Here is a 25,325-nt window from a genome sequence, read left to right as displayed (position 1 = left end):
AAGAGGTAGGAATAAATGAAAGAAAAATCACTAGAACATACAGGTGTGACTGCTTTAATTCTAACTGGAATGTATTGATAACCTCAAAAATATAGTTTGTTTTAAAATTGTTAAATTAGTTTGTGAATTAACTGCTGTGTTCATGTAAGTGAAACGAGTAGCAATATAGTGTTTGCAGATATTTGTATTAACTCCTAGATAGCTCCTTACATGCACCTCACGCCCACCTTAGGCAGCAACACTCTTGACATTCCAGTTCTTGGCCATCCCAACTAGAGCCTGGCAATCATACAGAGTTCTGCAATAATCTTGTAAAAGGAAAACTTCTTCTAACTTGGCACCAGAATCCCATATTTTTTTGGATCCACTTAACCTGCACAGTTGTGGATCATCATATTCAAATGGATTTATCCTAGAGACAAGGCTTCTCACACCTGAAATGAGTCACAAAAGTTATGCTGGACTGCATATTCAGATGGTGCAAACAGAGCTAATACAGGGGTAGCTGTAATATTAAAGTTGATATTCACTAATACAGATAAGATCAGGTGCCTTTTCTACAAAGAAACTACAGATGGCTTCAGTCTTATTAGTGACCACCATACATTAAACATCAGCCAATAGTTAGCTCAACCATTTACAATCTCTCCAGGCCACTGAGATAAAACTTGTGGCAGACAAGGGCAGTTGAACAAGTCACAAATGTCAACCATCTGGCTTATGCCTGACAATGGCCCTTTTATGTCTAGTCTTAGTCATAAAGGAATGTGAGCAGATTCTTTAGAACTATTCACTCACTAAATCTGCCAAATCCCCATTCACCAGCAGGAGCAATTACAAACTCTCAACCACCATAGGCATGTGGCATTGAAGTGGCACAGTCACCAAATATACCTACAACCTTCAGCCTGCAGAAAACAGAAGTCCCTAAGGGATCCATCCTTGAAAATAATCCAAATAACCAGAGACAGCCTCAAGTGTAAGCAAAAACTGCTCATCCTACTGTTCTCCACACTTCAAAGGGCTTGTCTACACTGGCACTTCACAGTGCTGCAACATTCTCACTTAAGAGTGTGAAAAAACACCCCCCTGAGCACTGCAAGTTTCAGCACTGTAAAGTGGCAGTGTACACAGTGCACCAGCGTGGGAAGCCATGTTCCCCACACTGGTTGCTACTCCCCTTGTGGAGGTGGGTTTTTTATAGCACTGGGAGAGAGCTCTCCCACCGCTGGTGCCGCAACTACACGGCAGCACTTTAACGTTGCTAGTGAAGACATGCCCTGAGAAACCTCTCACCTGCCCCAGCTGGGAAAGGTTAGAGCAGAAGTTATAATGGTAGCATTCCCAGAAGCATGAAGTGGGTGACAACAGTATAAGCTGCCACTGCTGTTCAGTCACTGTGATCCTACTGTCTTCAGAATTGACGTTTTGGTTCTATTAAGACACCCAAAAAGTTCATACGATTATCAAACTCAAATCCCTGAATGTGTGACACCTCTCTGCAAGCCAGGCAATAGGACATTCTTCTTATACCATTCTCTAACTATTCACCAACCCACCTTCCCATTTATCCTACTGATCTCCTACAGCCTCTTAAGTAAGGGTTCAATTCTGCAACGATTATTCATGTTGAGTAGCACTTATTCACAGGACTGGCCCCACTGAGGTCACCAGGACTATACATATTATATATATACACATACATACACACACAAAATTATGCAATGGGTGAGAGACTCAGAATTTGGATCCTCAGTTTCATTTGAATTTTTTGATTAAGCAAAATAATTGATCAAAAAACAGGCTACCACTAGAGAACAGAATGCTAATCATGCATTTCTTACACTCAAAACTCCTGCAGACACCAACAGAAATTGTGGGTGTGCAAGGAATGCAGTATAAGGCCCCATATAATAATATTAAATTGAAACTAATGAAGTTGCCAGATGGAACAAACATTTAAATAACCATTTTTAAAAAAAGAACACTGCTCTGAAATAATCACAAAAATAGAGGAGTGCTGTTTCACAGAAACAGAGAAATCAGTCCATTTTTGCACATAATGAAAAAACTAATAGCTAACAAAAGCTGAATTTAAACAGTATCAATTTTTTTATGCTTTCTGATTTAGAAGCTTATTTTCTACACTTGCTCATTCAGTATTTTTGTTTTCTATTATATTATTTTCATGCAGTTTTCACTGAACAACGAAGTTGAAAAATACTACCTCCATATAGACGCAATAGATAGGGGCTCTGCTAATGAGGGTCTTTTATTCCTGTTCCTCTAAGAGACTGTCAGTATTTGTTTTGGTGGTTGTATTTTAACATTAGATGTAAACTTCCAATCTTTTTAAAATTAATATTTAAATCGGTTAAAATACCACTAACCATCAAAATAATTTGAAAGAAAAATGTATTTGGACTGAATTAGGAGTGGCTACAATGTTGCATGCAGAACATAGTTTCAGAGTAGTCGCTTACCCAAAGAGGACAGTCATGCACCACCAGTCTGACATTTCCAAACACACAGGCTTGATATTCAGTAAACACAGGGTTTCCAGTGTGGTTGGCAGAGTTCAGCAGCAAATTGCTTTCAGTCTCTGAAATGAGAGCACTTCTCCCAAGATAGGTCCAGATCAGACTTGATTGCTGATTGTCTTCAGAAAATCCATCTCTTTCATTTCCAAAGGCTACAACATGAACAGACCTAAAAACAGTAACAAACAAAAAGTGCTATTAGCAAAGATTGGGGGAGGACAGGCGAGAATGGGGGGGGCTAAGAATATCCTTTCATATCAAAACAAGAATATTAATCCTTCTCTAGCTTCTTCTTTCACCAGACTAACACTCCAGGAGTCAACACTGAGTTACATACATCATCTCAAATCCAATAGCAGGAGAGTAAAGTGGAAAGGAGTGCTGTAAATGCTGCTTGCTTTATAAATCACCAGCTTGTTTGGCTTTTTATTTGTGCATTTCCATATGTAGTTTCACAGATGTAACCTCAATGATTCTTGTCACATATTCAGTGGCTTCGGTGTGTTTTCAATGCTCTCTAACCTCCTGTTCAGTCCTTCAGCCCCTGCAAGTCAATGAATATAATTGCATGTGACAGCAGTAGGACAAGCCCTTGCTGTTAATCTGCTGCTGTTGTAGGTGATTTCAGCACATATCCTTAGCAGCAGGCAGCCCCAGGCTCAGCCGCTGCCTCCTGACGTCAACCCTACCCAAGAGCATAATTCATACAATGAAGAGACTTGACATTTCTGCAGAATCAACATAATGTGGCCAGATCAGCAACGAAAGACAAAGGCTCTTCAGCAACAGCAGCATTCGACTGCACCGAAGGGAGCTGATTATATACTGCTTTTTTGCTGCTGCCGCAAGGCAAAAAATTACATAAATGGCTGGCAGTGTGCTCATATAATCTGTATGAAGACAACCTTCTGAACTATGAAGATCCTACCCAAATGAGGGCAGCCCCCGCTAAGGAAAGACTGCAAAAAGAAAAATGAAGTATGAAAGGCTGAATCTTTCTACTTAAGCAATTCAGACTTTTACTTGTAAGAAACTTATTTTTAACAGTAGGCTGAGAGCTATAGAAAATCTAAAAGTGTGTTTCAGAGCTAACACACTGTTAAACCCCATTTTAAAAGGGCCAATTTTTAGATCTAATAAAAAGAAGCAACATTTTACCTGTGTGAGGAAGCATATTTTTGCCAAATAGAGTCAGTCTAAAATGAAATGGTTTCTACCAAATAGCACTGCACATATTATGGTCTAAACACATGTAGGTGAGGGGTTTGGTATGTGTGTAAATAACATGGTAAATATAAAACTGATTATAGGAGCAAATTCTCCTCTCAGTTATGCTAACGTAAATCCAAAGAAAAAACATTAAGTTATGTGGAATCACTCAAACACAATCATTCATAAAATGACCAAAGGAATCAACAAAAAAGTTCCCACTGCAGAATCTGGATTATTTAAAAAACACTAATGCAAAATTAGTAAAATAACAGAAAACTGTATATGAAATACTAAACAAATATCAGTACACAAGTTTCATACCAGTCAATTGCGAATATCCATACTGACTGGCTGGACCATTTATATAAGCTTCAGTGTCTGACCCTCTCCACTTAAGTCAATGGGAACATTACTAATGACTTCCAGAGGCACAAGATCAAGCCCTAACATATATGAAACATACATGACAACACCCAAAAATATTTAATACCTATTATAGCAATGAAATAAACTCTAAAAATCTTTCCTCCTATTTGAATAGCCTTTATAAACTACAAATAATAGACTTTTACAGCAAAAGAGACCAAATGGTATTTTTCTCAAAAATTTCCTCTCTCTTTTGTCCTACTTCCCAGTTTCTCCCACCAGGATTAACTTTTGCTTAGGAAGCTGAAAGACCATTGATGTAGTTTCCACTTTGAAATCTGGTTGCCCTTTCTTGGTAGTTCTTCTCAAGGGACACAGTTTCAAAAAACAAAACAAACAAACAAAAAGTCATCACATTTCTCATTTGGCTCTCAAACTAGTTGGCAGTGTCACCTAATACATCCTCCATTAGTAGCAACTGACACTGGATAAAAAGTCAAGTGAGTTAGTGCCAAAACAATGCTTTGACTGTGTCCATTAATCCACTTATATAAAGTAAGTAAAAATAGCCTTTGGAGACTGAAGGTCTGAACAGAAGAGCAGGGGGTTGCAACATACTAGACTTACGGTAAGACCAAGGTTGGGGAGGATGTTTGAGTGGAATGTTTCCGGTAACCATGCATTTAGAAGCATGAACTGTGACTAACCAAGAACTCTGAAAATGGGTGACTATGAGAATAACCCTGAGGAAAGAACTGTAATGTGAATGAACTAGAACCCCAGAGGATGACTGGGTTTGAGACTGTGACAGGTTGTGTGAATAACGTACACCCCCAAAAGGGTGAATTTAACTGACCTTGTTCAGTGTGTGGGCTGTGTGAAGATTTTCTCCACTCTGCTTAAACGGTGCAGTTCAGTCATTTTATGAGCACTGTGTCCTGGGGTTGAGCAGGGAGGGGGAAGGAACTGGATGGTCTAGAGCAGGATGACCAGAGGGAACTCTCATTCTCCACTTTCCTTACCACAGAGTAGAGATTACAAGCAAAATCTCTTACATTTTGTCTGTATTATCTTTTCTATGGAGGTCATTATGCATTGGGCTGCCTCCTTCAAGGTGACTTCCTTGTGCAAGCACAGCTGAGGAATTCCCTGGCAGTACAACTTCAAGGCAACAAATACTCCCAGGGCCTGGGGGAGAACGGTCATAAAGAGTTGCTATAAAGACCCAGGGCTTCAGACACCCCTAATCTTCTACAGGCACTTCGGGATTCATTGATGGGGGAAGGCCTGTAGGGGGAACAAGTTCCAGCACCCAATGAAACAACATAGTAGAAAATGTTTAAGGGAATCTTTCCTGAGTTTTCCTCTCCAATCCCATTACATGGGTTTTTCTATAGGTGGGGGCTATCCAATGATCTGCCACAAAAGCTCATTGAAATTTTAATACTGTAAATAGTATTCATACATACTTAAACATGTACTTATGATCTAACAAACAAAATCAATGAAAGTGATTTTGTATAAAAAGTTATTTACATGCAAGCATTTTAATAGTCTCATTTAAGGGAAAAATTCACTCCTTTCCGGACAAAGCCTGGGTAATTAAGTTTTGTGTAAGGAACTTGGCTAGGGTTGAGTGTAATAGAATCTTTCCTTCCCCCTCACCAGCATGTGCCTAGGCCTAACAGATTCTGCCCTGTGGCCTGGAATAATGGTACACCCTCTCCATATCCCTACACAGAGGTTTGGATTTTTAGATCTTCACCTGGCAATCTATAACACAGGGGTCGGCAACCTACGGCACACGAGCCAATTTTGTCTGGCACGCGACTGCCAGCCGGAGTCCCGGCCGCCGGCCCTGCTCAGTGCGCGCGGCTGTCTGAGTGAAGCGGGGCCGGCGGCCGGGACCCCAGACTGGCGGCAGGTGCGCCGCCTGGGTCCCCCCTCACCGTGCTGGGGTTCCGCGGCTCCCGGGAGTGTGAGCCGCCACCGCTGCCCCTCCTGCAGCTCCCCCCTGCCCACTGCCTCAAAACTCCACGTGGAGCCAGCATCTCACCGGCATGGGCCTGGTAAGGGGAGTCCCGGGGGGCAGACAGGGAGCAGGAGGAGGGTTGGGAGTTCTGGGGGTTCTGTCAGGGGGTGGGGAGTGGTTGGATGGGGCATGGGAGTCCCCCAGGGGTCTGTCGGGAAGCAGGGGTGTTCATAAGGGTTGGGGCAGTCAGGGGACAGGTAGGTGGCAGGGTCCCAGAGGGGCAGTTAGGGTGGGAGAGTCTCAGGAGGGGGCAGTCAGGGGACAAGGAGCTGGGGGGGGGGAGTTGGGGGTTCTGACCGGGGCAATCAGGGTGGGAAGTGGGGAGGAGTGGATGGGGGCTAGGGCAGGGCTCTCCCCTCTTTTTTGATTGTTGAAATATGGTAACCCTAGGCGAGGGGGGAGTCAGGGGGCATATGGGGGCTAGTGCCCGCATACATCCACTGTAGCCTACAGGCGCCCCCTCGGGGGACGCCGGGCCGCAGCCTGGGCAGGAGGGACACAGCTGCTCTCCGCTAGCGGTGCCACCGCCACCTTTGCAGGGCTGCTGCCCCCCTGCACGCCAGCTCCTCCATGGCTGGGGCTCACTGCTGCCACAAGCGGGACGCTCTGGCTCTCTGGTGCCTCCAGAAGGTGACTCCTCCCTGCCGAGCTGCTGCAGCGGCCCAAGCCCAGCAAAGCCAGTGAGTGGACTCAGGGCAGGGGCCACCTGGGTTGGGTTGGGAGGGCTCGCAGGGGGGCTGTGTACCCTCCAGGGGAGTTCAGGGGGCAGGGAGGGGGGAACCTGGTCTGGGGAGCAGCCCCTGGGGTCTATAAAGGCTCGTTGGGGATTTGCCCCTCAATGAACCGATGTGCAAGGTGGAAGTTTTGCCTAGGTGGCAAAATATCCTTGCACCGGCCCTGCCCCAGGGGGTGCGTGCACCCCAGTTTAAGAACCACTGCACTAAACTGATAAGATCTGCATTTTAATTTAATCTTAAATGAAGCTTCTTAAACATTTTAAAAAACTTGTTTACTTTACATACAACAATAGTTTAGACTTACACAGAGAGAGAGAGAGACCTTCTAAAAACGTTAAAATGTATTACCGGCACGCAAAACCTTAAATTAGATTGAATAAATGAAGACTCGGCACACCACTTCTGAAAGGTTGCCGACCCCTGCTATAACATTTTCTTCCACTCTCACCTATTCAAGCGTGGCAAGAACTTTAACTATGGAGAAGGCTATCACCAGGATTCCACTAGGCTAAACACGTACTTTTCTTGCACAGTAAGTCAGCTGTTCCCCAAGTCAGAAATCTCAGATTGCCTGTCACTAAATTCTGCCAAAGCCTGACCTCTACTCATCTTACACATACCTTCCTCCTCCTTATAAGGTGAAAAATTAGCTCCTCTTTTTGTAATGTAACTGACCATTTCCTATTAACATGGACTTGCAAGACTAGGCAGAACATTGCTCAAGGCTTCCATTTAAAGCAAAACAAAACAAAAAACCCACACACAAATATATACATAGTAGACTTCTGAACTTTGCAAAAAACACTGCTGAATTTAATCTTTGTGGGTCATAGACAAAGTTCAGATCTAGTATATCAATTATCAAATACTTTTAAACTGCCTCATCTCTTGTGTTTTTATTTTTCATTTCAGGTCAGAGATATTGCACTACCCTGCAGTGTGATGGGAGCCACATAGTACAGTAGTGCCTCTTGGGCTCAAATATTTTAGCAGGATGAAGAAGAGGCCACACACAAAAGGTTCAAGCAAAAAATCAGATTTATACATATTGCTCATGTGCAGTGAACTAAACACTCATTGTTTTTACCAGACTGAATTGTCACAAAAGGTCCAGAAGTCCTTTGTAAAGATTCTGTATTATGATTAAAGTAGCATTTATCATTATCAGATCCAGTTAAATGTTAGAAATGTCATATGCCATGTAAAGTCACCAGGAGGACACTAATTTCAAACCGGGAATCTTGAATACAGATGCACTATGCACAGGATAAGTCCATTTTACACAACTACATGCTCTACTATGGTAAATTAGCAGCTATCATAGCAAGTGAGGTACACTACATTAATATCATAAATTAGAGATGCAAAATCTTACTAGCTCTAGTACATATCCCTCAACGTGCAGGACTGTTCTCACTGTGTAGAGAATAATCCTGTTTTCTGTACAATACCATTGTTCTCTGAGTTCTCATGGAAGGAACGCAATATATTACACATTATTAAATGAATCTTCTGAAAGTATATTGATAAATGTAATCATAATACAGAAGATTTGGAACATTTTTACAATGTTTTCCCTTAAAACATTGTAAAAAATAATCCAAAACTAATATTTATTGCATCTTTTTAAAGGAAACCTCCAACCACATTTTCATACTAGCAATTTGAAAGTTCAAAAAGCACTCCATGTACTATGAATGTATTTGAAAATAATGTTTGTAATCAGACGTTGTGTTTCTAACCCTACTGGGGACAATATCTTCATACTAAAAAGTAATGAAATGTTACCTCTATGTGTGATTTAATGTTTCATATTTGTTATACCGGGGTAGGCAACCTATGGCACACGTGCTGAAGGCAGCAAGCAAGTTGATTTTCAGTGGCACTCACACTGCCTATGTGCTGGCCACCGGTCTGGGGGCGCTCTGCATTTTAATTGAAGCTTCTTAAACATTTTAAAAAAACCTTATTTACTGTACATACAACAATAGTTTAGTTATATATTATAGACTTATAGAAAGAGACCTTCTAAAAACATTAAAATGTATTACTGGCACGTGAAATCTTAAATTAGAGTGAACAAATGAACATTCGGCACACCAGTTCTGAAAGGTTGCCGACCCCTGTGTTACACCAAAGCATTCAGAGCCCTTTTGCACTAGACATTGTTCTATTTTAATACCGGTTTAACATGAAGAAAAATTTTATGTTTAGTTTTGAAAATAGTTATTGCAGCTACAGGAATTGAGTAATGTCACAATGAACATCGCAACCAGCAGACACTTGTTGTTACAGCTGCCAGATGAAAGCAAAATTGTAAAACACTGGGCCAGTCTTCGGCAGAAATCAGAAAACAATGACTTATCTGATATCAGTGACATTTAAACAATAGATCATCAAATTGTCTCAAATTATTTCTGCTGATGTATTTACTGGAAATCTGTCAGACAAAAAGATGAACAGAGACAGATAAGGTAAAAGGTAAGGTAATAAGGTAATAATTGGAGATATACCAATCTCCTAGAACTGGAAGGGACCTTGAAAGGTCATCGAGTCCAGCCCCCTGCCTTCACTAGCAGGACCAGTTTTTGCCCCAGATCCTTAAGTGGCCTCCTCAAGGATTGAACTCACAACCCTGGGTTTAGCAGGCCAATGCTCAAACCACTGAGCTATCCCTCCCCCCAAGATGTTCTTGGTTGCTGATGAGGGGAAAATATTAGTTTTGATGGAGAAAAGGAAAGTACAGCTTAGTCATGGATGAAGACTTCATTTTCCTAGAGGTAGTGGTGTTACCAGTGGTCTTTCAGATAGGACTTTAAGTGTCCTTTACTGCAGAGAAGACAGAGCTTGGTGCACTTGGTTAGTGTGTGATTTGACATGAATTCAGAGGAGCTGACAGTTCTCCTGGTTATCTGATCCTGCATTCTTTATGCACACAGAGATTCCACTGATGTCAACTGGAGTTTTGGGTGCACAAGGAATGCAGACACACAAAGATTCCCCAAAACATTTAACAAGAGGAGTAAGAAAGCATTTCAAATTACACATTTATTACATTATTAAACATAGTTCTCTTTTTCTGAATGAAACAAAATAAAAGCTTACATCGGGCTTGGTTTTAGGGAGCCTGCCATCAGGAATGTTCTTCAGATATAGGATGTGTCATAAACCAAGCAGCAGCCTTTCCTCACTTCAGACAAGTATTGACATAAATGTCCCCAACTGCATGTCAATATTTTGAACACTAGAGCTGGAGAACTGAAATAGCATCATGAGTTAAAGCTGTGTAAATCACGAGTAACTCCATGCACGTCAATGGAATCACACCACTGCAAAGCCTATCTGAGTGGAGTCGGGTCTGGTGCGCCTCCCACCTTTGTTAAACAAACAAAACCCCAGATTGTCTTAGTACGCTGGGCAAAACAGCCCTACCTCAAAAAAATATAAAATCCACCCCAAAAAAAGCCACACCAGAGCAACAGCACAGCCAGAGACAGAAACTCTTCACTAGGCTGGCCCAGATTATAGGGGCCAGGGGCTCTGTCCGCTCAGGAGGGCGAGGCCCTGAGCCAGCAGCCTGGGCATGGTAAAAGCAGGAGGTGGCCTCTTAGGCTTCAGCCCTTCCCCACCCAACTTCACCCCTCACCCAGCCCCTCTCGGGCCCCGGACACCCAGCGCACTCGACAGGCCAGAGCCGCGCGGAGCAGGCAACCAAAAGCCTCCGCCCGAAGCCTCAGGGGCCAGCGGCGCGGCGAGGCTGCCCCGGGGGCTTCGGCAAAGACTGGGCCAAGGCGACGCAGCAGCGTCAAACCCGGGCTGCCAGGCAGCCGAACTTCCCCCGCCTGCGCCTTAAACCCTCTAGTCTCCGTCCCCTTCTGCGGGAAGCCGCCGAGCACCGGCGACTCAGCGAGCCCAGCCCAGGCACTTCGCCCGGCTCTCCCGTGGCCCCTGTTTTACCTGCGTGCTCCCAACGCGCTGCTGCGTGGCAGGACCTCGGGGCAGCGGAAAGCCGCTTCGCTTCGCTCCCCTCGGCCGGAGAACTTGAAACCGCCCCCGTCCCGCGCAGGCCCCCCGCGCCCCGGGCGGGGAATCGCAGTCCGTTCTAGAGCATTCTCTGCCCCTCCTCGCGCTCTTTCCCTCTCTTTGTTCTGGTCGGTCAGGTTACTGGGCGCCGCCACGCAGGCGCACAGGTCGCCTACTTCGCGCAGGCGCACTGCTTATTCCTTCAACCGCCGCCCTCCCTCGCGGAGGTGTGGGTGTTAGCGGCCGCTCGGTTCCCAGCGCTGGGGTGCTGAGCCGGGCCCCGGGTCCGCAGCGAAACATGCTCCGTGCCCGGCCCGCGTGCGGCGGCGTCGTCCTGCTGAGGCGGCCGGGGCCCGTTGGGCGCCGCCGCGGGTACTGGCGGACCGTGGGGCTGACCGAGAGCATCATCTCGGAGCTGGACACGGACCATCACTTCGTGCACAGGAGCACGATCCCCACCATGCACTTCCAGGACAGCCTGCCCAGGTGCTGCCCCGGGCGCGCGGGCGCCCGGACCCTGGACACCCGGAATGGGGGAAGAGGCGGCTGCAGCAGCAGCGAACTCTCGGGCAGACTCTGGCCGGCCTCCCCGCTCTGATACTGCCCCTGGGGCTCCGGCCCTCCCCGCACCACCATCGTTCTCGCCCAGGGCCCCCAAGCAGGCTCGCATTACACTCCGGGGGCCACGGCAGAGAGCTGAAACCGCGCCGCATGGGGCTGAAGCCCAGGGCCATAAGTCCTGCAGCCTGCTGCTGAAGCCAAAGCTTGAGCGGTGTAGCGTGGGGCCCCAGGCACTTGCCCTGGTTGCTACCGCATCATGCTGGGCCTGGCCTTTATAGGCAGGAAACCCGTTATTGTGGTACAGGAGGGCCCTGAAGTTTTCGTAGCATGTTGGTGGGGTCTTAGAAAGAAAAAGGCTGGGAACCCCTGCTCTAGAGAGCCAGTGCACGGGCTGGAGCTGAGGCCCCCTTGCAAACACTTGGCAAGAGCTGCAGTCTTCAGGGCCGCCCAGAGGGGGGGGGCAAGAGGGGCAATTTGTCCCGGGCCCCACAGGGGCCCCCCACGGGAGTTTTTCGGGGCCCCTGGAGCAGGGTCCTTCACTTGCTCGGGGGGGGGCAGAAAACTCTTGCGGGGCCGGGCGCAGGAGCTTCTTCCGCTCCCGGTCTTTGCCAGCGGGGGGTCCTTCCACTCCGGGGCGGAAGGACCCCCCACTGGCAAATTACCGCCGAAGCGGGACCCGCCGCTGAAGTTCAGCCCAGTCTTCGGCGGCGGGGGGGCCCTTCCCTTCTGGGACCCGCCGCCGAAGTGCCCCGAAGACCCCCGGTGGGGGCCCCCCGCCGCTGAATTACTGCCGAAGACATTACTGGGCTGCACTTCGGCGGTAATTCGGCGGCGGGGGGGCCCCCACCGCGGGTCTTCGGGGCACTTTGGTGGCGGGTCCCGGAACGGAAGGGCCCCCCGCTGCCAAAGACCCCAGGCCCCCGGAATCCTTTGGGCGGCCCTGGCAGTCCTTTGCGGAGAGCAGAACACCCATGATCTGAGACTGCACTGGAATGCAATCCTGTACCTGTCCTAGAGCTGCAGAGATGTTCACGCTGCACCCCCAGACATGAAGCCCTTTCCTACTCACTGCTTCCTTGGTCATTCAGAATTTGCGTCTTCCCGAAAAGGGCTGTTTGCTTGCTTTACTATCAGCCTTTGTTTGGAGCAACTCCCCAGTGAATGCATTTGCCCCCTACGAAGGTGATGAGAGTCCCTGAGCAGAGACAGAAAACTCTGTGGGATGCCTGTGTAATCTCGTGGGATGGCTGTGTAAAGGAGATTGTCTCCCGCCCTCCCACAACCAGCCTCTGAAGAGTTGAGCAAGGGCAGAGCTAAAGGCCTTAGAACATGCACATCTTCCCCATTAGAAAACAGAAACTTCCTGGATCAGACCGATGGATTGGCTATCTAGTCTAATATTCTGTTGACTGAGGCTAGAACTAAATATTTCAAAAAATGACTCCCCTCCAAAGATAGCTAAGAAATAATCTTCCTATTAGGAATACCCCCCTTCCCAGTTTGATTTAGTGGTTACCAATGCCCTGGCGCTTGAGAGTTTACATCCATTATTTTTAAAAAGAAAACACCTATTTAATGTATTTGTTTTACTCATCTATATAAATGCAATAGTTTTTCAGTCCTTATTTAGGTGTTGGCCTCTATGGGTATGTCTACACTACAGTTAAAAACCCACAGCTGACATGTCAGCTGACCCAGGCAAATGGGCTGTTTAGTTGCGGTGTAGACACTCAGGCTGGAGCCCAAGCCCAAACATCTATACTGCAATTAAACAGCCCTTTAGGCCAAGCCTGTGTTGGCTGACATGGGCCAGTCATGGATGTTTAATTGCAGTATAGATATATCCAGGGATATATTGTGTAAAATAGTATTTCCTTTTCACTGACATGGTTCTCTTTCAAGGGAAAAATATAAACTTGTCTTAAAAAATAGAATTTGCTGACTAGTGTGGAATGTAATCAAAACTACCAAGAGACTCTAACATTATGGGACCAGTACTTGCTTGTTCCCCTTTACTCTCCCGCCCCCCCAGTAATGCCCTAGTTAGGTCAGAAAGTATAGACCTCCTTGCTCCCGTGTGATGCTACACAGGGGGTAGAGTTTTATTAGGCATTGATGAAAGCTTAGATGCCTACTGTGCATGCTTAAGAGTGATTATTTTCATTTTTTTAATGTTAGCGAAGAAACAGTCCCTTAAGTAGGACAAGTTGCGTGCCTGCTTTGAAGGTAGTTGTGTTCACCATGTTTTAATGATTAGTAACCAAAAAGAGTAAAAAAAACAGGAATGCTACTACAACCATGCTGGCCACTCCTGTAGCCTGCAAGCAAGTAGGGCCAGCTTAAGCTTAAGGCATACACACAGTATGCCCATGCCTAGGGCTTTGGCTCTGATTTATGTGATGGTATTAGAATATCAACTTTAATAAAACAAAAAAAATGTTTTTAGCCCTCATAATTGTGAAGAAAATCTTGAAAACACAAACTCTATGTAACTACTTGATAGATGCCTATTTAATGCATTCTCTCTTGCTTTTAAGAGAGCCTAACTGTGAGATAGAAGAACTGCCCCATTCATCTAAATGGGGAGCTAACTGTGAAACATGCTGCTTTAGGGGTGGGCTGCGGGAGGGTCCTGCCAACACTATCCCAACAAACGAATCAGTGTGTGGAGGCCTTTACTGATACCACCTCATCGTGATTCTAGGATGCTCTCAGAAGGGGACTTTGGACAGAGGATTGGTTATAGGCACAGCGAGTGTCCTCCAGGACAAACCCCAGCCTCCCAGAAGGGAGAATCTTGTGATCCAGGGAAGTGGGAGTCCCAGCCTGCCCACCAGTCCACCTACCAGTCTCATGTGACTCCTTCCACTACCCCACATCCCCCACAGTGAGGAATAAGGCCATGGTGCAGGTGACATTGCTGCAGTGCTGGGTCTGGGTCCAGGGGAGCCCCATGCAGGCATATGGCTAGAGTTCTGGACTACTTTAATCTGGTCCTGCAGGATTAGCAGCATCCTTGACCTGTTTTAATCCTCTGGTTACATTCTTTGGGCACACTGACCTAACACACAACATCTGTAGAATGAAATGCCACAGAGCAACATTGCATGTGGTATTTGTAGAAACCCTCTCTGTGGCCTCCGCACAAACCACAATAGGACTTGCTCAATGGTGCACTAAGTTTCAAGTTCTCATTATTGCAAAATGTAATTGCCTATACAGAAGCACGAGTCATGAAATGAAGTAAAAATACAGTGTAGATACTGGAGATTGTACCCAGATAAGTAAACTATGCAGTGGTTAACAAAATGAAATTAGTACTGGGTAACAGTTCATAAGAGGGGATATTCTCTTCAGGAACAAGCAGAGACTTTTGGTTTAAAATGTAATTTTTGATTTTTTATAAAAATGCATTTGTTCAGGGCTGCAGTTATAATTTATTATTGTTTGTATTACTGTAGAATCTAGGAGCCCTAGTCATGAACTAGGACACCCATCATGCGAGGTGCAGTACAAACAGAAGAAAAACATACTAAATTAATAATTGGTGATCTCAGCACAAATCTCAAATACTTCCTGTAGTCACAGAATTAGTTGGGATTATAGCCTCATCATTTAAAAAAAATGTATATAATACATAAATCCAGCTCTTGGATGGGGGAATCTGTGCCTTAACTTATGTCTCCACTCTCCTTTCAGTTTCTGTCTCCACTCTTTTACTTCTCTTTTCCCGACTCCCACTATTTCCTCGAGTCCCCCAGGTTTGCTGTCAGTACAGTATTCACCTCCCATTCAAGAAACTTTCATAGCATCTTTCATGGTTGCATCACCATAAATTTTTTTCATGGATTTTAATGTTCTCGTTGCTTTCCCCATATTAGTAATAAATGTGTTTTTAACTTATTTAATAGTTTTGTGTTAAAATTCTGCACTTCTAGATTACCTGTTCCAAAATTGGAGGATACTGTGAAGAGATATTTGGCTGCTCAGAAACCTCTATTGGATGATGATCAGTACAGGTACGAAAAATGACACGGAGTAGGAGGCATTTAAATGAAGACCAGATTGTAATTGGGCTATTAGAATTCACACTCATCTTAAAACTTGGCATACAAGTTCCAAGCACAGCATTACTGTTATTTTCACAATATTTCATCAACATGTTTGCTGCCTTTTTTTCATTGAAGTTTGCTACTATACTGAAAAGTCACTTTGTTTAAAAAAAAAAAAAGAGGGGGGCGGGGTTGTGGTTCCATATTTATTGGCTCTCAGTGACTCCAGATTAGATTTGCTCACTTTTCAATAAAAAGATATTTTTAAATACCAGCCCTAAAGATTCTTACTAAATCTTAAAGCGAACTGTTTTTTTTTCTGGCTCATGACCATTAATAAGGTTCCATCTATCTATTTTGCCATCAGTCCTTTGAAGTGGAACGAGTGCAACTGAGGATAAAGTTTGGCTTGACAATTGGAACTTGCGTTCTTAAATGTCTGTAGGATTGGAGCCTTAGCTTGGAACCCTACATATCTTGAAGGAAGAGTTAATCTGTTTTTAACCTACAGGAGGGTCAAGCTCAGCAAGAGTTTTCCCATGTCCCCTTACTTTATAGAAATTATTCTATAAGTAGGTCATGCAAGGACCACATCTCTTGTGCTGTGACTTGTGAATCAAGTAGGTAGAGACATCTCTTTATTACTGATGAAATTTGTGCCCTTGGGATAATTAGACCCATCCAACTGTATCTCCTATCTACTCTTCTGCTTTTGAACAAAGGTAGGCGCCCATCCTGCAAGTTGTGCAGTGCAGGTAGAGGTTGAAGTCAAGAACAGCTTGCAGGATTAGCAAGCTGATGACATTATTGAATCAATTCATTCCACAAACAAAGCCAAGAACACAAAATATGCCAGAATCCTGAATAGAAAATTAGATAACTCTTCCTATCACTTGATTTAGTTCAGGAAGAAGCAAGAGCTTACTTATGTTATAAGGCAGCAACTTTTTATTTTTTATATCCTAATTCAACTATAAAATACATTAGCAGAAGCTCCTTTCCAAAATACAACTTAATCAAAAGTCAAAATACTCAAAATTTCTCCAGCAAGTACTAGGTACTTTGTCAAGTCATTAGTGGACAGAGGAACAGTTCTCATTTTTCTGTGTGAATCCTTGCACACACACGCAGTCCCATTGACTTGAGTAGAGCTCTGTGGAAACCTAGTGGTCTGCTTATATGGAATTAGTTGCAGAATTGGGAGTATGGTTACCTAATTGGATCAACTAAGTGAAGATGTGGTTCATGGACCAGTGGAATTAGGTGCCCTAAATCTGTACTTTAAAAAGGGACAGTGTTTTCAGTGGCACTCACCGTGTCTGGGTCCTGGCCACCGGTCCGGGGTCTCTGCATTTTAATTTAATTTTAAATGAAGCTTCTTAAACATTTTAAAAACCTTATTTACTTTACATACAACAAGAGTTTAGTTATACATTATAGACTTCTAGAAAGAGACCACCTAAAAATGTTAAAATATATGACTGGCACACAAAACCTTAAATCAGAGTGAATAAATGAAGACTCAGCACACCACTTCTGAAAGGTTGCCGACCCCTGAAATAAAGCAATAATTACGTGTACTGTGGCAGCACCTCAGGGTCCCAAACAAGAATCTGGACCACATTGCTAGGTACAGTTCAAACCCATACAAAAAGACAGTTCCTGTCCTAAAGAGTTTACAATCTCATTACATAATGAGCTACACCATAAAGTTGTACTAAACTTTGTTACTACACAAAAAGGAATAGCATTTTAATGAAATACTGTAATTAAAAGTTACTCTTAAAGAACCTATATTAGAATAATAAACTGTTTTCAATACTATAGAAATACTGAAAAAATTGCCAGGGAGTTTGAAAAAGGAGTGGGCAGGAAGTTACACCAAGATCTTGTTGAATTCGATAAAAAGAATAAACATACAAGTTATATATCAGGTTTGTTTTCTATTTTATCATTATTTTAAAAGTTCTAATATTCAGTTGTCTATTGGAATCATTAACCTCTTTTGAAACTTACTATTAAAGTACTTGGGTTACTTTTTCTGCTGGATCTGCGTGGCAATTGCTGTGCATTTCCATTGAAATCAACTAATGTCAAGTCTGAGTCTTACGGACTATTCCTTCTGACTCGGTTTTGATTTGGCCTTACTAGCAAAACCTCAACTTGTCTTGTTAATTTAAAACATTTTTGTTTGAATTTGGTATTTCCTAGCTCTTGCCTTCATGTCCTGATGGTAGGCATTTGTTCTCCCAGATCCTGGGAAAAAGGACAACAAGAAGTCCCCGCAGAATCACACTCTCAGTTCCTTTTAATCAGACAACTTTTTAATCTGACCCTTTTCCCTAAATTAGTTACTCAGAGGGGATGCAAAGGGAGACGTAGATAAGGCTCCAAGTCATTAAGATGCTCTGCCATATGAACATTTAGGAGTAAAATATTGAATATTACATAGAGGTAAACTGTAAAGTATAAATATACTATTTTGTTTTTATTCTTTACTGCCTCTTTACAATGTGTAAAGACTACTTCAGACTTTTTCCCAAATAATAGGTTTGTTTGGGGTATTTGCTTGTTGTTTACTTTTGAAATGTCAGGGATATTATGTCTTCACTCCCTTCTCTTTGGCAGAGAGTCCTAAACTTTATCATCCATTTCGACTTCTCAAATGGTGGTAGAGAAAAATGCAATTTGGGTTAAAGTCTTGTGTGACATTACTATTCGGGTCCTCTGAAGGTATAGCCAGGATCTTCCAACAAAGAGTGGGAAGTAAGGATATGAAATTTCAAATATAAAAAGCAAGCAGAATGAAATAGTTATTTTGAGGAGTGGACAGGGAGGGAATTGAAACAATTTTCAGGCATTATAAAGAAGCAGTGAAAAGCAAAACCAAATGTTTATATTTCTTTTTTTTTGCAGTGTTTTGTGCTTATATAGTTGCTTTCATATGAGGCTCCACAAGTATTTTATAAATATTAATACATTAAACTTCAAAACACTCATATCAAGTAAATAAATGTTGTATTCATTTTACTGATGGGTAAACCCGAAGCACTAACGAATTTACTAACATGCCCTATGTCAAAAAAACAAATCAGTGGTATTGCTGGGAGGGGAACAAAATATTTGGGTCCTTACTCCTAGTCTACCTTCAAAACTGCTATTCAGTATAGTTTGTGTGGGAAATGAGATGTACAGCTTGTGATTACCTATCATAGATATTTCTTAGACACCTCTTACTTTGGTATTGAAGAGCCAAGTGATTGCGAGTTTTATGCCTCAGGCCAAATTAAATCTGGGTTTAATGCTTTTGACTTCAGTGGAGCTATCCAGTGTATGAATTTACCCCTTAATCCCTATGCACGGCCATGAAAGCGTGTCCTTTTCAGATCTGAAGTGGAAATTGAAAATAGAAAAGATAAATCAGTTATCTTTTCAAAAACTCAGTATGTATCTATAGTTTGAGTGCTTTATACTCTTTTTAGATTATGTTCATAAATGTCTGTGTACTCATTTGAAACAAATAATTCATTAAAATAATGAGATGCTATATACAAATGGTGTGTCTATAAAAATAGGTTTGTACATCAAAATGGTAAAATATATTTTATTAACTTAATTCTCAATTGTTTTTGTGTGTGTTTGTTTGTTTTTTGTAGATCCCTGGTTTGATATGTATCTCTGTGCGAGAGATCCTGTTGTTTTAAACTTCAACCCTTTTATTTCTTTAAATCCTGATCCAAAAGAAGCATACAACAGCCAGGTAGTGAGGGCAACAAATCTGGTAGTATCATCAATAAAATTTCTTAACTCTCTAAATAATGAGCTTTTACGGCCAGATATCTATTATGTCAATCCAAAATGGAGCCAGAGTAGGCTCTTCAAAAAGTTTATTCGCCTTCTTCCAACCTCTGTGTCTTGGTATGGAGCTTATATGGTAAACGCATATCCCTTAGATATGTCACAATATAAGCGTCTCTTCAACAGTTCCAGAATTCCTAAATTAAACAAAGATGAACTTTTTACTAATGAATTGGGAAGACATTTGTTGGTGATGAGAAATGGACATTTTTATGTTTTTGATGTTTTGGATCCTGGTGGTAATATTCTGCATCCATCTGAAATCCAGGCTCAGTTAATTTATATTTTACAAGATGCAGATCGCTTGCCAGAGTTTTCCCTTTGTTATCTCACCACGGAAGACAGGAATACTTGGGCAGCAGTAAGACAACAGCTTCTCGAAGCAGGAAATGAAGACAACTTACAAAAAATTGATGGTGCAGTTTTTTGCCTATGCTTAGACAATATTTCCCCAAAGGATGATACTGAGCTGTCACATTGTATGCTTCATGGACGTGGTTTTAATCGTTGGTTTGACAAATCCTTTAGTCTGATTATCACTAGTGATGGCACTGCAGGGGTAAATTTTGAGCATTCTTGGGGAGATGGAGTTGCAGTACTTCGTTTTGTTAATGAAGTATATAGAAACAGTACAAGGCACCCAGCTATTGTACCCCATTCTAGTCCTGCTGCGTTAAGTGCTACCAAGTGTGAGAGACTGGAGTTTAAACTGAATGATTCAATCCAATCTGCTATAAATGCTGCACGTATGAAATTTGAGGAAACAAATGAGAAAATATCTGTGAGGATGTTTGAATTCAGAAAGTTTGGAAAAGAATTTTTAGTGAAACAAAAGCTGAGTCCAGATGCTGTTTTTCAACTTGCATGTCAGATGACTGCTTATCGACAGTTTGGAAAAATTATTTCTTCTTACGAAGCATGTAGCACTGCTGCTTTTAAACATGGCCGCACGGAAACTATTCGACCTACATCTATAGTAACAAAACAATGTTCACATGCATTTGTTGAAGAACGAAGCAAACACAGTGTAGCAGAACTGAGAAATATGATTGATGAATGTTCAAAATATCACAGACGGTTGCAACTGGAAGCTGCATTAGGTTAGTTCCATACCAATGTGGTCTTTCAAATTTTAGTAATATTTTTTCTAGGTGTTGTGATACCTGAAGTTGTTTTTAGAAAGATATGTTAAGATCCCAATTCCTGTTGTTATATATCCATTTTAAACCTTCAAAGGATTTTTTTAAATGACCTGCCCTTTTCACTTTCTTATTATTTATTTATAAAGATTGTCTGAAACCATGGCATTGTTTAAACATGGATTTTGCTTGGTTTTTTAGCTTAGAAATATCAGCAGTATCAACTCTGATTTGCTGGAGAACGTATTGAGGGTCCTGGGTGACATATATTTTTAGATCTTGCATCTTAATTGAAGCAATTAGAGTTGTTGAATTATTAACAGAAGCACTTCTTTTGTCAAAACCGCTTATTAGGCATTGAATTTAAATAAGTGTTAACAAAAACAAAGAGTTTGAAAGATTGACTAAAAGTCTCTTCAGATACCCATAATTCAATCCCTTTTCTCTTATGACAATTTAGTTGCCACCAAATCTTCCAGGGTTAGATAATACTTTACACCTGAATTTGTAAAGTAAAAAAACCAATCTAACTCCCCCTCCCAACCCCTGCTCATGCTTTTTTGAATCCCCGCCCCTGCCCCCCCCCACCATATTTTCAGGCCTTCTGTGTACTTCATAATGAAGTCAAGAACTGGTATCACCCCAATTTTTCCCCATATCTGCCTTGTAGGCCACCTATAAGAATTCCTGTTTTGTATTCCATCCACTCTCAGAATTATAATCAGTTCTATTATGCTCATATACAATACAGTGAAGTGGGGTAACAAGGGAAAGGCAAAAATAAGAGAAGGGGAGGGCTAGGGGAAGTACATAATAGAAGGGAAGGAGGAACAAAGCTGGAAAAAGGAATTTTCATCATAAAAAAGTTAAGTGGAAACAAAATATTGGTGTAATAAAAGCTGAGGTGCATTGAGCTGATTCAGCTCTATTTGGATATGAAAAGTATATTGAGTAAATCAGTACATGTTTACTCATATTTAAGTTGCAAGCTGACTGGGGCATGGACCTTTCACATGTATATGTTTGTAAAGCATCATAGCTCTGTATAATGAGTAATACAGCTGGATGTACCGTATGTTGCACATCATTTTGTTCACTTTAAGTATGAAGTAAATACAGCCTTTGAGCATGTACACAATGTCCCAGTAACCAAGAGAAAGCAATATGGGGAGCGTCTGCATATTTACTTAGGTTTCAAGTAAAATAATAGAATTGTGTGTTTATATATAATGACTTTCACACTCCAGAGTATCTTAAATCTTTAAATAGTAATTAATTGAATTCTAGGGGTGATGTGATAAAATAGGCAATTGGAGCAGCGCTTAGTCCTTAGAATTCTTTATTTTGATTTTAGGGTTTTAAGTGGAGTAAGTTTACCTGATGTCCTTTCCCTGATCACTCTCAGTAGGAGCCTCACTTCTGTTTCTGTTCTTCCTTCCCTTTTCTTAGGTCTTGTCTATGCTGGGAAATTGACGGGAATAGCTGTTGCAGAATAAAATTATTTTAAATTATTTTATTCCAGAATAATTATCCTACTGTGCTTCCAACGTGGAGTAATTGATCCAGTATAATGTAACTTTTATTCTGAAATAGTGCGCACATGGGGCATAGCCTTTATTCTCCCTGTACTCCCTATTGACTTCCACTGTGAGTTCCAGAAGAGTACCAAATTAAATGCATAAAAGGCTGGCCTGGAAATTCCACAGTTTGTTTTAATCTGTTGGTTTTGGGAAAGAGTCGTATTAAAGAAACAGTTTCATTTTTGGGGGTGGAAGGGAAGGTGAGGTAATAAGGGAATTGCTTAATTATTAAGAGAAATTTATGCTTACATTATGAGTCCTATGAAGTGCCAAAATTTTCAAAAATGGGTGGCTAAAGTTAGGCTCTTAATTTCCTACTTAGATGCCTAAATAATTGGCCTACATACAAGCAGAAAATATAAGATTGTCAATTTTTAATGTAAGACAATGCCTCTTTTATTATTATAGCCACAGGATGAACAGTAAATATCTAATTGATTAAAATGTTGGAGCATACCAACATTATTCTTAGCTACAGGAAAGTTTTGTAATATTGCACTTTAATAAATAACCTGCATATTTTCTGTATTCTTAACACACTTTGCACCTTTTTGTTTTATTTAGGTAAAGGATTTGATCGCCATTTGTTTGCATTAAAACATCTTTCAGTGTCCAGAGGTGATCCTATGCCTGAACTATTTCTTGACTCAGCCTACCAAAAACTAAACCATATTATCCTTTCAACTAGTACGCTACACAGTCCTGCAGTTCATCTTGGTGGATTTGGGCCAGTGGTGCCAGATGGTTTTGGAATTGGATATAATGTATTTGATACGTGGGTAGGATGTAACACAACTGGCTATTTAAATAGAGAACTACAAGAATTTCTTAGATGCCTTGAGTATAGTTTAAATGATATTTTAGATGTTTTAGAAGGAAGACCTCTTGTGTAATATCATAAGTGATCGTCAATATTAGCAATTATTTTAAAACTAATTTCTGACCCATAAAAATAATGGTGCAAATCAACAGCAAAAATCTAATAATGAGAATAAGCTATTGGGAAATCTGCTATCTACATCTGTAGAAAGTAACTACAAAAGAAAGGGAAACTCTGAAACCTTTATTAGTGGACTGACAAGATAATGTTAAAATGTTACTCTGTTTTTGTCCCTTTTTTAAAATTATTACTAGTTTTCAACATCTATTAAGGCCTTCAAGAATGTTTTTTCCATATATTTTCCAAACTCTTCCTATTTTAATGAATCCCTTAATTTTATACTTGTTTATTCTTTTTTATACTCTGCTTATTATTTATTTTTCGGAGGGGGGGTTGTTTGGTTGGGTTTGGTTTGCTTCGTATTGTTATACTGTATTATGTCTTCATGGCTGTGCTTGTTCAAACATGATTATAAAATACAAGTTTAACATCTTAACTACAGGAGACAAATTTTCATAACTGTGCTGCAATTATAGTAGAAGCCAAACTTTTTCTTAGTTTTAATGTACATGAACGTGGAATTGATGTTTCTGTTATAAATCCTTATTTGCTTTGTGGTGTCATTGAATATTTCTTTTCACTAGTAACTAGATGTACCAATTAAACTGGGTAATCAAATTACAAACAAAAGTGGGAACACACCTGGTATCTGCCCAACTATGATTAACTCCTGCTTGCTTTATTCAGTCATGCACACTGCCCTCCAGAATCCGGAATGGAACCCAAGATTTTTGATTCTCACCATTCCTCTGTTGCCAGGAAATGTCTCTGAAACATACTGGCAGAGTACATGTGTCATCCTCTGCTTGGGCTGGTCCTCATAGAGGATGACAAATTACTGCGTGTGTCAGTTAATCAGTTCAAGTGGCAGAGGTACATGAACTGGATCTAAAGGCTTCAGCCCTGCTGAAGAACCATATGGGGTGTCAATATGCCACATGATACATTTACTCTTTTTTTTCAGTTTGCTTTAAAAAAAAACAAAACCCTAGGAAATTACACAAAAAACTAGGTCAAAAGAATGACTTCAACCTTCACCAGCACTAAGAAGTTAGGAAATGCCAGTATTAAAGTTGTGTGTGCTATCCTAATTCAGTCCTCTTGTACTGGGGTGACCATACCAGGTCAGGACAGTCCCTTTTTTAATCCCTGTCCCGGCTGTCCTGACTTTTTTTGGCAAAAGTGGGCATTTGCCCTTTTTTTGTTTTTGCTAACTTGATCAAAGTGGGGCGTGGAAGAACATGGGGCGGGGGGAGTAGAAATGCCAGCCCTGCGTAGGGGCGGCAGGCAGGGCTTGAGTGAGCAGCGATGCCAGCCCCATGCATGGGGTGGGGGAGGGCAGGGTTCAGGCAAGCGGGTTGGCCAACCCCTGGGGGCGGGGACAGGGAGGGAGGACTGAGGCTATCCCAACACTGTATCCCGTTTTCCCTTTAGGAAATATGGTCACCCTACCTTGTGCATATGCATTATGATAGTCTTTAATTACATTATCACATACTATTTTTTCCACAGGAGCCCAGCCTCATTAAGTGTACAGACTGTACCATGCTCTGGGGTGAATTAGAGTTGTGTAGTGAATGAGGAGGGGATTGCTGGAAAGAAAGCTTAGTCCTATGATAAAGGCAACTGAATGCTTCCTGGGTGAATTGGATTCTATTCCTGCCTCAGCCACAGACTTCCTGTGTAAAGCTAGGCACTTAAACGTTTCACAGGTGGTCACGAATTGTGTGCTCATTTTGTGCGTGCCCAGCTTGAAACCCTGGGGTCTGATTTGCAGAAGTGCTGAGCACTCATGTCTGCAATTAAAGTCAGAGGGACCAGTGCTCTGAACATATAAAACGCTATATAATGCTCAGTACTCTGAAAAAATCAAGCGCTCAGCATCTTTATTTGGGGACCCAAAATCAGTGCCTCAGTTCCCTTTGTGTAAAAGGGGAATAATACAACCCCTTCACCTCACGGGTATGTTGTGAAACACTCATATGCTATAGTGATACAGTTTGAACAGTGTGCAGTAAATATTATGGGGCCACACATCTTGTGCACTGAATGAGTCAGGGGATCTGTGCAAAACATTAGCATAAGTGCATACACACTCTTCCCACCCTCTGGCCCTTGGGATAGGGATGTTCTTTGAAAAAGGCATAACTGGGGTATCACTGTTATTGGCAGCTGCCAAAATGTTCCATTAGGAACATACAACTTAAAGCAGTTATGAGAGTGCTCTTACACTGGGACCTTGAAAGTTGTAAATTGACAAAATTATCTTTGTCCTGTTCCCCTTC

The 25,325-nt window shown here is 42.1% G+C and overlaps 2 protein-coding genes across 5 annotated transcripts in view; one reads left to right on the top strand and one right to left on the bottom strand.

Moving 5' to 3' along the window:
* RHOBTB3 (Rho related BTB domain containing 3) overlaps positions 1 to 11,080 on the bottom strand; it is a 57,115-nt gene extending 46,035 nt beyond the window's left edge. For 3 of the 4 annotated variants that reach the window (XM_045020625.1, XR_006580324.1, XR_006580323.1), the window contains exons 1-3: positions 10,845 to 11,077; positions 9,993 to 10,145; positions 2,484 to 2,709 (exon numbers count right to left, since the gene is read on the bottom strand). In XM_045020625.1, coding sequence (XP_044876560.1) covers positions 2,484 to 2,709; positions 9,993 to 10,021 — 255 coding nt within the window. In that variant the 5' untranslated portion in view covers positions 10,022 to 10,145; positions 10,845 to 11,077. Of the gene's footprint in view, positions 1 to 2,483; positions 2,710 to 2,877; positions 3,085 to 9,992; positions 10,146 to 10,844 lie in introns of all 4 variants that reach the window. The other variant, XM_045020626.1, reaches the window with a different exon arrangement.
* Positions 11,081 to 11,082: 2 nt separating this feature from the next.
* On the top strand, positions 11,083 to 23,624 carry LOC123372507 (carnitine O-palmitoyltransferase 2, mitochondrial-like). The gene is made up of 5 exons (XM_045020624.1): positions 11,083 to 11,396; positions 15,410 to 15,490; positions 17,351 to 17,457; positions 19,180 to 20,481; positions 22,665 to 23,624. Exons 1-5 carry the CDS (start codon positions 11,209 to 11,211, stop codon positions 22,991 to 22,993), a joined length of 2,007 nt encoding a protein of 668 aa, XP_044876559.1. The 5' UTR covers positions 11,083 to 11,208; the 3' UTR covers positions 22,994 to 23,624.
* Positions 23,625 to 25,325: the final 1,701 nt, after the last annotated feature.

This window comes from Mauremys mutica, chromosome 6 (assembly GCF_020497125.1).
Source record: "Mauremys mutica isolate MM-2020 ecotype Southern chromosome 6, ASM2049712v1, whole genome shotgun sequence".
NCBI classification, from domain to species: Eukaryota; Metazoa; Chordata; order Testudines; family Geoemydidae; genus Mauremys; species Mauremys mutica.
The sequence above is the reverse complement of the archived record's forward strand: the minus strand, read 5'-3'. Positions and strand labels throughout refer to the sequence as shown.